General features: G+C 40.3%; 1 protein-coding gene across 2 annotated transcripts in view; it reads right to left on the minus strand.

Moving 5' to 3' along the window:
* TMEM132D (transmembrane protein 132D) overlaps nucleotides 1-15,425 on the minus strand; it is a 640,506-nt gene that overhangs the window by 343,814 nt on the left and 281,267 nt on the right. For both annotated transcript variants that reach the window (XM_060310564.1, XM_030859958.2), the window contains one exon: nucleotides 13,598-13,744. In XM_060310564.1, the coding sequence (XP_060166547.1) occupies nucleotides 13,598-13,744 (147 nt within the window). The remainder of the gene's footprint in view (nucleotides 1-13,597; nucleotides 13,745-15,425) is intronic.

The raw sequence follows: 15,425 nt of genomic DNA on the forward strand, positions 1-15,425 counted from the left end.
TAAATCATCTCTAGGTTACTTATAATAACTGATACCATGTAAATGTTACATAAAGAGTTGTAAATACAATGTAAATGCTATGTAAATAGTTGCTGGTGCGAGCAAATTCAAGTTCTGCTTTTTGGAAAGTTCTGAAATTAAAAAAATATATATTTTTGATCTGCAGTTGGTTGAATCTGCAGATGTGGAACCCGTGGTAAGGAGGACTTCCTGTACGTGGACTCATAGAATGTGTCATGTCATGTGACTGGCCCCTACCTCTCAGTATACTTCTGAGATTTATCCAGGTTTTTTTTGTTTTGGGTTTTTTTTTTTTTTTGCCATGCTGCACAGCTTGTGGGATTTTAGTTCCCCGCCCAGGGATTGAACCTGGGCCCTCGGCAGTGAGCGCGCAGAGTCCTGACCACTGGACCGCCAGGGAATTCCTTATCCACGTCTTTTCATGCATCAGGAGATAGTTCCTTTTCACTGCCATGTAGCATTGCACTGCTAAAATGGAGCACAGTTTTTAATCCACTCACCAGCTGATACACATCTGGGTTATTTCCAACTTGGGCTATTATGGAAAAAGCAAGATTATGGATTCAGAAAAGAGACAAGTGGTTGTCTGGAATTAGGGAAGAAGTGGGGATTCACGGCAAATGGGTAAAAAGGGACTTTTTCTGCTGATGGAAGTGTTCTTAAACTGGATGGTATGATGGCTGGACCAAAAAATAAATTTTCTAAAACTCATTTAACTGCACACTTAAAATGGGTTAAGTTTAAGGTATATGATTTATAACAAAACCTGTTTTTTTTTTTTTTTTAAAAGAGCTCTAGGTAGGAATATAAAGTCCCATGCCCTTATTGCTAATTTTTCTAACTATGTCTCAGTTCGAGTACCATTCCTAAGAAGTGAAAGTCCACCAGGCTAACTGCTGACAAAATCAATCACCAGGGTTAAAAGACTAAAAAGTTACCAAAGAGACTCCTTGAACTGGCACACAGCATGGAAGATGAGGGCTGCCAGGGAAAGGTGCGTTTAGAAATGATAGCAAATCCAAAACACAGACACTTAAAAGAAGACATCCCATCCAGGAGAACAATAATCAGAGTGCAATTTTTAGAACATAAGAAACAAGGTGATGCTTTTCACAGTTGGACAGTAAATAAACCTTCTCTGGATGGGTCCCATCATTTTTTCTTTTGTTTCTTTTTTTAATGTTCCATGAAATACTATCATCTTTCTAAACTGCTCCCCAGGCTTTCAGGAGATAGATGATCCAATTACAGCATTTGCTTCAGCAAAGCTGAGCACACCAGGGAGACCTGGGGATTTCGAGATGCTTGCTAGGGTGCTGACAGCAAAGGACTGTCATGGAGGATGAGAGGTCCGTACAGCTACATGATCCAAAAACTGACTTCCCCAAAGAACTTGGCCCTCACCCTCAAAAATATCTAAGGTATGCGGAACTCTGTGCACCTTTTTTTGTTTGTTTGTTTTTTTGCGGCACGCGGGCCTCTCACGGCCGTGGCCTCTCCCGTTGTGGAGCACAGGCTCCGGCCGCGCAGGCTCAGCGGCCATGGCTCACGGGCCCATCCGCTCCACGGCATGTGGGATCTTCCCGGACCGGGGCACGAACCCGCGTCCCCTGAATCGGCAGGCGGACCCCCAACCACTGCGCCAACAGGGAAGCCCTTTTTTTTTTTTTTTTTGTATTTTTGTGTGCACCTTTTTTTTTACAGTGGAGACTTACCAAAACAAATATGACTACAAAAGCTCATGAGCCTTTTAAAATTAAAATAATTTTATATTTTGCATTGTGCATATATATTATGCATACATATGTAATTATAAATATAGACATGTATAGTTAAGTTATAGATACGGATATATATGTAGAGACAGAGATAAAGATATACAGATATATAGATACCAATTTATATAGATACAGACGTGTTTTTTCCTGTAGGACTTTTATTGATAATGTTTTCCATGTTTGGAAGGAAGGACCCTAAGGGCTATGTATCCATGGCTGTAAACACACACACACACATTCACTGAAGTTTCAAGTTCAGAAATTTGCATGAAGACAAATATTAAGCCCATGGCTTTCTTGATGGGATGTTCACATATCACATCAGATATTTCTGCTACTGCAGATATTTTTGGTCATTCCAATGAATGAAGATGCTTTGTGAAATCACAAGCCCAGGGCAACTCAACATTAGCCATGATCTATGACCCTGGAGCGTGTTTACGAAGTATTCTGATGAACACCAGCAAGTGGTACCATACAATTATTGTCGCTATTAAGTTATTATTTATGCTGCATTGGTGTAGCTCTAGCAGAAAAAACAGTCGGTGTTTGTTATTACAGCGCCCTGGAGATCCTATCCAAAGCAAAGGCAATTTCCCCAGTAAAGATGTGCAGCGGTAACTCACTGCTGTTACCCGCTGAAAGTGGGTGCTAAATAATTTAATTCTAAATTTGGTAGTCTACTTGGAAATGGGAGATGTTAAATACCAAATATATGGATGTAATAAAAGTAAAGCAACACAAAGGTAAATTAAGGCAAACCTCACACTTCCCCGTGAGACTGCCTAATGGGATTGTATGCGTGTCAGGAAGTGGAAAATGAGTCAGCCTGGGGTATAATTTCAAAGGGAACTGGGCTCATAACTCTCCTTCACTGTAATGCCATCTGCTTGAGCGATCACCGCTTCCTTTCCTAGTCTATATGTTTCTAATGGGAGTGATACAAATAAGCTTACATTTCCTGGGACACACTCAAATGCTATTTTAGGAAGATCTTAAAGCGCTCTCTTCCAGGATGCCTGCGAGACATCCTTGCACACCTTCCTCTGGGTTGTCTTTCAAATGCTGGTCTTTTAAGTAGCAGCCGTGTCTCATCCCGTTTATATCTGTATTATTTCAGCATTTTTCTGTGGGTCTCTTTTTAGAATTCCTAGAGTGGTATCATACTGTACATGCTATTATTCAAGTTTCCCACTCCCCTTAACATTACATTTTCAGGTCAAACTGAGACAGGCTGGGAACTGGGACCTGGGACCCTCTGCTGCACTGCTTGCACCTGGATAAACCTCTCCTTCAGCAACAAAATACAAAGAAACTATAAGGGACTAAAAATAACCGCTCGGCGTGAGCAGTTGGAGCAAATGAAGGACAAAAAGATACAAAAACACCAAAAACCCAACTGCCACTTCTGAAGGGCCAGGAGCAAAAACAGGGTGTTGGGAGCAAAAGCAGGGCACTGCGCATGCCCCCTGCACTCAACACCACGAGAGGGGTGGGCAGACCTCCTAAGCCACGCCTCTGCCCCAACCCCTGGACCCACGCCTACCCTCACCCCAGATAAGGAACAAGCTCCCCCCCCTCAAGGAGTGAACAAGAGAACCTGTCCCTTGTTCTCGCTCCCCACTACTGCAGCAGGGGCCCCAATAAAGCCTTTCCTGTATCTCGTATCAATTTCTATTCATTAAGGAAGGCTAAGAACCCTAGTTGGTAACAAAATTAATGTCGATAAACATTAATCACTACATGTAGGCAATTCTTCATAGTTGCTGCATAAGTTTCAATTATATGAATGTATCATTTTTAAATCAATTCACCTTTTGATGGATATTCAGGTTGCTTTCAACAGTTAGCTATTTTTTTTAAATGCAGCCATGAACACTCTTGTGCACATCCCTCCATATCCACGGCTAAGCTTTCACCTGGAGGAGAGGTACCTAGACCTGTCATTTTAGGGTCACGTAGATGCATGTTCTAAAAGTCGGTAGCCAGTAGGTCCTTGTTGGTTATTTATTTAATATATAGTAGTGTGTATATTTTCATCCCAAACTCTTAATTTATCCCTCCTCCTCCCCTTTGGTAACTGTAAGTTTATTTCCTATGTCTGTGAGTAAGGACCTACTGTATAGCACAGGGAACTATACTCAATATATTGTAATAACCTATAATGGAAGAGGATGTAAAAAAAGAATATAAATATTTATATATATGTATAACGTTGCTGTACACCTGAAACTAACACAACATTGTAAATCAACTATATTTCAATAATTTTTTTTTAAAAAGTCAATAGCCAGATATTGATAAGTATCTCTCCAAGGAGGACAAACCATTTTATAATTCCGCCAACAGTGTATAAGGATTCTGGGTTCTCCCTTATTCTCAGAAAAACATTTTATTATTTGCATCTCTTTTTCTGCCAATACGATTAGGAGAAATGATATCTTGTTCTATTGGAAACAATACCTTTGTCTGTTGTATCCCTAATGCAGAAGTGATTAAAACAAACTTGAATGGAAATGCTTCTGACAAATTCTAAATGTAAAGACGATCTTAAAAAATGACACAAATGAACTTATTTACAAAACAGAAACAGACTCACAGACTTAGAAAACAAAGGGGAAAGGTGGGGGGAGGGATAAATTAGGAGTTTGGGATTAACGTACACACACTACTAGATATAAAGTAGATAATCAACAAGGACCTACTGTATAGCACAGGGAACTCTACTCAACAGTCTGTAATAACCTATATGGGAAAACAATCTGAAAAAGAACAGATACATGTATATGTATAACTGAATCACTATGCTGTAGACCTGAAACTAACACACTGTAAATCAACTATACTCCAATATAAAATATAACAAAAGAATAAAGACAATGGGGAACCTTTGCTCACACTTGATACAGACTCCATGTACAACTAATGTAATTCATCTGGTACTTTGAGAAATTGTCAGGAAATAAAGTATAATCTTTCATATCTAGGAGGACTTGGGTATATGTGCCGCATATACTATGTAGTCACATTAACAACTTAAGGACAATTAATAGATGGGTTTTCTTGAACTGTTTTTTTTTTATATAAGATGCATATTAAAAAGTTTTCTTTTTTTTTTACATCTTTATTGGAGTATAATTGCTTTACAGTGGTGTGTTAGTTTCTGCTTTATAACAAAGTGAATCAGTTATACATATACATAGGTCCCCATATCTCTTCCCTCTTGCGTCTCCCTCCCTCCCACCCTCCCTATCCCACCCCTCCAGGCGGTCACAAAGCACCGAGCTGATCTCCCTGTGCTATGCGGCTGCTTCCCACTAGCTATCTATCTTACGTTCGGTAGTGTATATATGTCCATGCCTCTCCCTCGCTTTGTCACAGCTTACCCTTCCCCCTAGAAAGCCCAGAGATAAACCCACGCACATACGGTCACCTTATCTTTGATAAAGGAAGCAGGAATGTACAGTGGAGAAAGGACAGCCTCTTCAATAAGTGGTGCTGGGAAAGCTGGACAGCTACATGTAAAAGAATGAAATTAGAACACTCCCTAACACCATACACAAAAATAAACTCAAAATGGATTAAAGACCTAAATGTAAGGCCAGACACTATCAAACTCTTAGAGGAGAACATAGGCAGAACACTCTATGACCTAAATCACAGCAAGATCCTTTTTGACCTACCTCCTAGACAAATAGAAATAAAAATCAACAAATGGGACCTAATGAAACTGCAAAGCTTTTGCACAGCAAAGGAAACCATAAACAAGACCAAAAGACAACCCTCAGAATGGGAGAAAATATTTGTAAATGAAGCAACTGACAAAGGATTCATCTCCAAAATTTATAAGCAGCTCATGCAACTCAATAACAAACAAACAAACAACCCAATCCAGAAATGAACTGATGTTCTTGACTGATTATTTCAAAGTTTGTCTGGTCACATGCAGGATTATGTAAGAGTCTCACAACAGTCCAGCGAAGGCTGACATTGTTGGGGCCGATGGTACAGAACAGAGTGTTTTGCCCCTTGTTCGGTCTCTGGTGAGATGTGAGATGTGGCTACTAGCATAAAAATGAGAAATGAACATTAGATTTCCTGAATCCTACACCCACTCTCTTCCTACTCTCTGTGAAGGCATTATCTTTCAGATGGTAACATGTATGACTATTACAATCCGTAAGAGCCAATGATAAGGATACTGAAAGCATTTAAGGCATCAGAAAAATCCCACTCACCACAGGAAAGACATAACATTTTGATAACTTTATACCATTGTCTCAGGTTTTGTTGTTATCAAACTCAGGTTCCGGATGTCCGTAGAGCTGAACTGTCTTGCCGAAGACAGATTGCTAGAAAATACCTCTAATCAAATTATTATATTAATTAAAAACCTCAAGATCTTTTTTTTCCATCACTCGATCTGTTATCCTGAGTCAGGAAGCAGTAAATTGCAATCATTAAAACTGCTTTCTAAAGCAAAACCGAACATTTTTAAACAATCTATAATATCTCCATTACAAGTAATTTTTGCCCAGAACAACAACCAAAAAAAAGGCCAGATCTTTCTGGCTTCAAATTTGGACAAGTCAGCAGATGAATTAAGCATCCCAAAATTGTCAGTATGCCACTCGGCGATGACAAGGACAGATGTCCAGACTCTATTAAACAATCTTCCCAGCCACGCTGCATTATAACTTTATTTATTGTTTGTTTTCCATATCTTATCTTTTCCTAATTAAAAAAAAAAAATCTATGTTTACTATGGGACTTTTCCAAAATACAAGTAATATTGCCATCATAGACAACAGCCTGACTGAATATCTTCTAATTTTCCCTGTCCTATATTTATTGATAAACAAAATTGGTATTATCTCGTAGGCCCTTTTGTAATCAACTGATTTTCATAACAGATTTATCAAGATATTATTCATATGCTATAAAAGTCACCATTTTAATGTTTACCATCCAGTGGTTTTTAGTTGAACAACCGTCAGCACTATTTAATTTTAGAATATTTTTATTACTTCTGAAAGAAACCTCATAACCATGACCAGAATCTCTCCATTTTCCCCTCCCCAGGCAACCACTAAGCTACTGTGTCTAAAAATTTGCCTCTTCTGGACATCATGTATAAATGGAATCATACAATGTATGGTCTTTTTTGTCTGGTCTATTTTACGTAGTACCATGTTTTCAAGGTTCATCTATGTTGTAGCATCTATCAGCACTTCTCCCTTTTTTATTGCCAAATAATATTCCATTGCATGAATAGATCACGTGTTTGCCCACTCATCTATAATATATATATATATATATATATACACATACACACACACACACACACACACATATATATATATATATATATGACAAATGCTGCTGTGAACTTGTGTGTTCACATGTGTGGACATTTGCTTTCAGTTCTCTTAGGTGTAGAACTAGTAGTGCCGAGTCTTATGGTAACCAGGTAATCTCCAGCTGTTCCTGTGGTCATTCTTTCTACATACTCTTGCTTGATTGGTTTTCAGGTGTTTCTCTTATTTTCACCTCTTTCTCATTCTCTTCTGAAGGTTCTCTTGCTCCTAAAGTTTTCTCTCAAGTTCACTGATTTCGTTTTCTACAGCAGCAAATCCAATAGACATGGAGTTTCTCACCCCATCTTTATCTCACATGGCTTCTTCTCCTTGCGGGCTTCCTCTGTCTTTGATGATACCATGCTTATTTTGAATCTGAGACCACTGATCAATGCTTAAAATCATCTCTATTTCATGCACAAAGTTCTGTCTTTGTCTCTGATACTTAAGAGTTTTCCCCCAAATTCTTATGGTTATATTTTCATATGCCTATGGGTTTTCTGCCTGTTTGGGTATCTGCTCCAAAGGTGTGTTCCTCACCCAGTAACGGCCTTTTATTGTTACTGGTCCAGAGAGGAAACCTTGCTGGCTTTGACATGTCCATGCTCACCTGTACCAGCACCTACTGGCGATATTAGGAGGTAGGCCTGATTTTTTTTTTTTTTAATGCCTGGGTATCCTCCACTCACATTCCTGGTCCTTTTCTTTTTAATGCACAATTAAGATTGGCGATCTTTTCATCCTCCTTCAACCCAGTCCTGCAGTTTTCACAAACGCTTCTCTATGTTTCTAACATACACATGATAACTTTTCTTATTTATTTAATTGGAGTATAGTGATTTATAATGGTGTGTTAGTTTCCGATGTACAGCAAAGTGATTCAGATATATAAGAATAAGGTTTATTACAGGATATTTAATATATTAAATGTACTTAACAAGCACGGGCAACATCCTGATTGAATATCTTCTAAATTTCCCCTGTCCCGTATTTATTGATAAACAAAATTGTTATTGTCTCTTTTCCATTATGGTTTATTACAGGATTTAATATATTAACAGTTCCCTGTGCTATACAGTAGGACCTTGTTGTTTATCTATTTTAAACATAATAGTTTGTTTTATATATACTAGTTTGTAATCATAACTTTTCCAGTGCATTGCTAATGTGGATATTCACACCCTTATTATATTTCACTGGAAATTTCCATGGGAACCTGGTAGAATGAAGGAGATAGTTAGGTACCATGCTCTTTCCATCATCCTATTGGAAACCCCACAACATTTATTCTTTATAGATTTCTGAGATCAAGGTTTCTGGTTCCCCAACCCATCCAGTTTGCTTTTCTCTTTGGAGCAGAAAACTGATTCTGAGTTAAGTATACTGCTGCCTGTAATACATGATGTTTCTCACCTCCCTCTGAAGTCTGGTGTGGCCACGTGATTAAGTCCTGACCAATGAGAGGCAGGAGAGTATTGGGGGTTGGCATGAGTTTCTAGAAAAGTTCCTTAAAAGGAACTGATCCAGTGGTGAAGGCTCTTTTCTGTCAGTTTTCTTTAGCCTGCAATGCAGATGTGATGACTGGCGCTCCAGCAGCCATATTAATCTATGAGGATAAAAGCCATGCATTAATATTGTGTTAAAGAAAGATAGGTGCCTGGGACCCTGACAGTACTGAGGAGTGGCCATGCCAGCCATGGCCTGCCTACATCAGGGCTTCTTCTATGTGACAGAGAAATAAACTCTTACTTTAAGTCACTTTTTTTTGTTAAGTCACTCTTATTAAATAATCAAACCTAATCCTAACCAATGTATTATGAGATGGATTTATCATGCCAGCATACATTTTTCTGAACATACATTTATGACTGTAATCTTATCTCTGTATACTTTAAATATTACTCTTTATTTATGACACCTCATGTTACCACTTAAGCTATATTTGTTTTAAAATGAAACGTCATAATGGGGAAAAACAAATCTGAATCCATATTGTATCTCTTTCTTTTACTTTAACCTCTGTATTGTATTGCTTTTGCTACAAGTTAAGAATTTGCCTAGACCCTGAAATATACAAGACAGCCCATTCTCAAGGCTCTGACCTTTAAAGGTATAACACTTTTCCATTCGTATAGAGATAAAAAGTTGCAGAACAGAGTGTAAGGTTTACAGAAACAGGGACAGTTGCAAGAACAAAGGATTCCGGCACCAAGAAGTGTGGCGCAACCAGCCACACCCCTCCCCTTTTAGTATAAAAGAAGGCTGAATTCTAACTCGGGTTAAGATGGTTCTTTGGGACACTAGTCCACTGTCTCCTCGGTCTGCTGGCTTTCCGAATAAAGTCACTATCCCTTTCCCCAACAACCCGTCTGTCAATTTACTGGTCTGTCGTGTGGTGCGCAGGCCGAGCTTGAACTCGGTAACAAAATTACCTATAAATAAATGGAAAAGCGGTATAGTACGAAGGATTATAAACAGATAATTATGAAAAAGGATTAAATCAAACTATGCACTCTTGCTTGTCTACAATCTATTAACAAAGGATAGAGATTTTATAGACATATTAGCCCCTAAAAGAGAAGAATTTCTCTTCAATCAGTAGTCTTGCTGGAGAACTGGAAAGCACATATGTTTCTGTCATTCAAGTCAAATATTTGACCCCATTTCTTTGTACCACCTAAAATCATTTAAATAGCAACTGTGGCAAACTCTGGAAAATGCTCATCTGTGCAGAGAAGAGCAAAGAAATAAAAAGTACATGACTTTTGTTACACATTTATCTAAGTTTCCATAGTGCTCTAACAGTGAGCAGGATTCAGAAAACGTCAAATGAAATTTGATGGATGGAGCATAGTTAGTTATCCTCCTTCTGTTCCATAATATTTCCTGGCAATGCTTAGGCAAAACAGATCTGATTGATAGCTGTGGGTAACATTCAGATATTAATACTGTGATGATAAGGCTTTCAAAAACCAAAGTTCTGGGCTTCCCTGGTGGCGCAGCGGTTGAGAGTCCGCCTGCCGATGCAGGGGTCAAGGGTTCGTGCCCCGGTCTGGGAAGATCCCACATGCCGCGGAGCGGCCGGGCCCGTGAGCCATGGCCGCTGAGCCTGCGCGTCCGGAGCCTGTGCTCCGCAACGGGAGAGGCCACAACAGTGAGAGGCCCGCGTACCGCAAAAAAAACAACAACAACAAAGTTCTTCAAAAAGCAAAGGATGTATTTCAACTTAGATAAGAACCTTCACTCACTCCTGTTGAGTTCATCACTAGCACAAGTGTCTCCTTAATCCATAAAATTACACCTGTCACAGGGACTTAACTTCCTTAAGACAACTTCACAATCCACGGTGAATTATTACCAATACACAATCCATGATTCTCAAGCTCATTAAGGCTCCCTTTTTTGCATCTCGATGATCTGATTCTGACTTTTTAAGAATAACTGAAAGTCAAAGAGAGTGGGAAGAATGTATAAAGCAAAACAGCTCCTGAAGCAAAACCTACTAATGTGAAAACATCCACTCCATAATACATTCTCCAATTATCCTTCAAAGAAAAGAGAAACAGATCTTCTCCCGGTCCGTGCGCGATCCCAAAGAATGGAGCATGATTCTTCTGTATTTAACTCCATAAAGACAGAAGCGAAATAAACAATTCTGAAGTGAGGAGAAAGGCTGAACATAGAAATGAATATATCGTATTCAAAAAAGTCTATTTTAACTGTATACATTATATTAAGTGCTAATACATGCACACAGTGAAAACCAAATCAGAGTCCAAATGGCTCGCAGTAGAAAGTAATTTACGTTCAGCACCCTCCCCCAACTTGCCAGCTCCTCCAGCAGAAATCACAGCTGCTAGCCCCTTTGCTCAAAAAGTATTCTTCTCTGGGTTTTCCCCAAATGGGGCATCAATATAGATGCTGTTGTGCACCTTGCTTTTTTGAACAGGTGTATCAGAGGCCATTCAATACATGTACGTACAGATTTGCATCATTATACATAGAGTAACAGAGATACAGTCTAATTCTAGAACATCAGTAAACAAATATTTATGGAGAGCCTCATGTGTCCCAGATGCTGCTGTAGGGACTGCAAACAGCTACCAACCAGACCGACACGGTTCCCCAACTAAAAGAGCTTGCATTCCACAGCTTCCTCATTAAGCAAAGCCTTCCTGGCTGCAGTGTACGAACTGGATTCCAAAAAAAGAATAAACCTCTGCACCATCATAACACACGTGAGTACATAAATCACATAAAAACGTACATGTGTATATAGGCACATATTTAAACACTGTATCATATATATGTTCTGTATACACAAACTATGTATAGATATACTATATATATACCATGTATACATATATGATGTATTACAAAGACACATAATGTACTGTATATGCACATGTAGTATTCTATATATACACATACACATATATTACATACATAGACATACATATGTGTGTTTGTGTATGTCTGTGAGTGTACATATGCTTCTTCCATCATCTAGACCCACAGCAGGAAACAGAAAACTGACTTCAGAATCTACAGAGATAAGGAATATTCTCCACGGTGAATGGCATACTGATACCAGACCTTTGAAGGACTAGGTTGATAGTCCATTCGGGGAATTTGTTTCTTAAAGAAGATACTGTTACAGATAAAAGGGGAAAAGAAATGGCAAGGACCACACATATGTATGATTTGCTATGTTCTAGAGCTGTTGATTTTTTGTTTCATTTAAGGAAGTGTTAAAACCCCTTGGGAGTGCCTGCCTTATTTGATCTATGAAAAGGCAGCTTACACTTTATACCTTAATGGGGATGAGCTGCCCTTGGAAAGTTTCCTTATTTCTCCATGCCCAAGACGAACCGAATGAATACTTAGCCAGAAATTTAATAAAATGTTTCAAAACGGTTCAAATCTCTCTGCATTTCATACGTAACACTACAATCACTACTACTCCCACTAACCCACAGAGGAAATAGCAAGAAGAAACACGAGGGAAAATCAGCACATTGGTTGAGAATTCTCCCAAATCCCTCCACTCTTTCTGGTAAAGAAGAGTAAAATATCTATCCATCTATCATCTATCTATCTATCTATCTATATCCATCTCGTCTACCTATCATTATCTATCTACCGAGCTACCTACCTATCTGCCTATCTATCTATCCTTCCTAATTTTTGCTAACTTCGCAACACAAAGGAAACCTTTCATGGAGGTGGCATCTTATTTCCCAAATCGTATCACTGGCACAGACACCTTTGGAAGTGAGCTTGTTTGTAAGCTCAGGAAGGTACTCCGTGTGGCACAGCATTACTATGTAAACATTTGGGGCAGAACTCAGATACAGACTTCTTCTTTGCCCCTCTCATCTGCTCTACGAGCAAATCTTCAAGAAAAACATCTTGAAACACTGCTCACAAAAGCAAAGTCACAGGCCAGAGCTTGACAGTTGCTAACCCGAATCCCAGAGCACCCACATGAAACAGAGGAGCACAGAGCGAAATCCACATCACATCACCCCCAAACTGGCATCCAGTGCTCTTTGGAAATAAACCCCCCAAAAGCAGAAGAGCCATCAGCTGAGATTCACGACCTCTATATTAGAATAAATAATGGAAAATAAATATTTTCCAAACATTGAGCTATGAAGTTCAAACAGCTGACTCCTGAAATAGTGCTACATACCTAGGACTGGTCCATTCGTAATTATTTCTATTGCCAGCAATACAGGGAGCAAAAAGCAACCAACCTGAAAGTGGCAAAAACCGATCGGAAATTTTCTGGAGTCACAAATGAGGTTTCGGAAACAGAAATAAACCAAGAACCACTGAGCTTCCAAGTCTCTGCCCAGCTGTGAATAGACTGTTTCTAACTTGATGGGTATCAGAGACAGCGTCACAATTCCGTATAATTCCACAGCAGATCATTCACAGGTGCATCCGAAAATCCCAGCACAAAATGCAATCCACGCGTTATATTTAAATCGACACGGCAAATGTGCAAGGCGCCTTCGTGTGCCACGAGATCTACAAGCTCTGGGTGTTTTGTTTTGTTTTACAACAAACTCTTGTTTGAAATGCTTGCCAAATGGGCCATTTTATCAGAACTGCCCAGACTTCTCGTTTTACCTAATCATCTGGGATAAAAGGAGGCCGTGTTGCAGTGGAACATCATTTCGAGATAAATGCCATTTGCATGCAGTAGTCCCTGCAGGGGACCGGGAACTGTGCTGGGATTGTACGTAGGTCCACTGTGAATAACAGCCCACCTTTTTCCAAGTAAAGGATTCTATCCATCTCACCTGGAAGCACTAATAATACAGACGACGCTCCCCAAATGCAAACCGCGGTCAAAGTGGCTGTCAGCAAAGTTGGGAAAAAGGAGGCCTCCTTGCAGCTAATCTGAATATATGGCAGGCCACTGGGACTCACCTGTTTTCCGAGCCCGCTGATTTCTTCTGACAAACGATGACAGCCGGTGTGTACTTCCCAGCGTAATCCATGCTCTTCTTAACCTCCCACACGGAAGGGCTGCTGGCTCTCACCCCAATGATGTTCATGCCTTTCATCACCTTTACCCTGTTGGGGACAGCAAAACGCACAGCTGAGACGGCTCTGGGGCATCCCTGAGTTACCGCTGCTTCTGGGGACACAGTGTACTTAATGGCCCATTGTCGCCTGCCAGGTGTAAGCTCGTGTCTAATAGAATTTAATCACACACTGGCAATCCCCTTCCAATCCATCTGCCCTAATTTTCCCCCCAGTCATTCCTTCCTTTAACAGAGGAGCTAGAACAGTACACTGACACAGGCAAGCATCAGTCACATAAAGAAACAGAGTAACGCTGTGCTAGTGGAAGGCTTTACTTTTAAGAAAATTAACTGAATACCCTCAGACGGTTAAAACTAAATAGAAAAAGGAAATTCATTAACACTGCAAAAGTGGGATTAAAAATAACAATGCACATTCATTGAATGCCTTTTCCACGCCAGGCACTGATGGGACTGTTCCTCTGTATTATCTCATCTAATTTCCCACGCAACGTTCCAAGTTCAAAGGTGGGGAGGGGCTGCGGCTCAGACAGGTTTGGGAATCATGATGGTTCATCGCAAAACACAGGTGCTGAGAGGTGCACAGAGGCGCCTGACTTCCACGCGTGTGCCCCTCCCATGACATCGTCATCATCGTCGTCATCAGCGGGACCATCATCCCACCATCATCACTATCACAACAAGCCAGGCGCTCTGCTGAGTTCATGGCACTCTTATCTCATTTCACTCTCACACACGCCCTGTGAGGTCAGTACCATTTTAATTTTCACTGACCGGCTCAGCAACCAGTGCGATCAGGTGGCAGGTGACCCAGGATTTGAAACGGCTCCCAACCACAGCGCCGGTCCGACCAGGCTCAGTGCTTTCCTTGGCATCACATAAAATGTCCCGGTGCTGAAGCCACTTACTTGACCTGCTCAAGTCCTTCGTTACCCAACACTGGCCAGTACCTGTCCTGAGACCTAACATCTGCTCAGACTTTAGACAAATTTGCCAAAGCAGGTGTGCCCTCCATCACAGACTTGGCTTATTATTTCTCTCTTCCATTCACTTATTCCTTCCTTCCTTCATTCACAGAAAGGGACAGGTGACACGCTTATAGGTTTTTCTCGAGGATACCAGAGAAGCCGGATGAGAGAGGCAGAAGGATGTGCAGCAAAACTGGTTTCCTAGTATGCCCTAATGTCCAGAAGGAGGAGAAAGGTTCTGGAGGTGGAATTAATCACCAATGCCTAAGGATTTAATCAACCATGACTGTGTAGTGAAGCCACCATTAAAATCCAAAAGGAGGGGTTTCAGAGAGCCTCCAGGGTGGTGAAGAAGAATGCCACTACGTGCCACCATGCTGGGCTCCAAACTCCAGGAGGACTGACGTTTCTTTGTTCTCGACCTCACATATATACACTACCAAATGTAAAATAGCTAGCTAGTGGGAAGCAGCCGCATAGCACAGGGAGATCAGCTCGGTGCTTTGTGACCACCTAGAGGGGTGGGAGGGAGACGCAAGAGGGAGGAGATATGGGGATATATGTATACATATAGCTGATTCAGTCTTTTATACAGCAGAAAGTAACACAACATTATAAAGCAATTGTAGTCCAATAAAGATGTTAAAATAAAAACATATATGGAATGGAAGGGATATAGTAAAAGGACAGTGCAATACATCGCAAACAGTTAGATGTATAAACTGCTGCAAAAATTCATGT

The sequence above is a fragment of the Globicephala melas genome, chromosome 13 (genome assembly GCF_963455315.2).
Source record: "Globicephala melas chromosome 13, mGloMel1.2, whole genome shotgun sequence".
NCBI lineage: Eukaryota > Metazoa > Chordata > Mammalia > Artiodactyla > Delphinidae > Globicephala > Globicephala melas.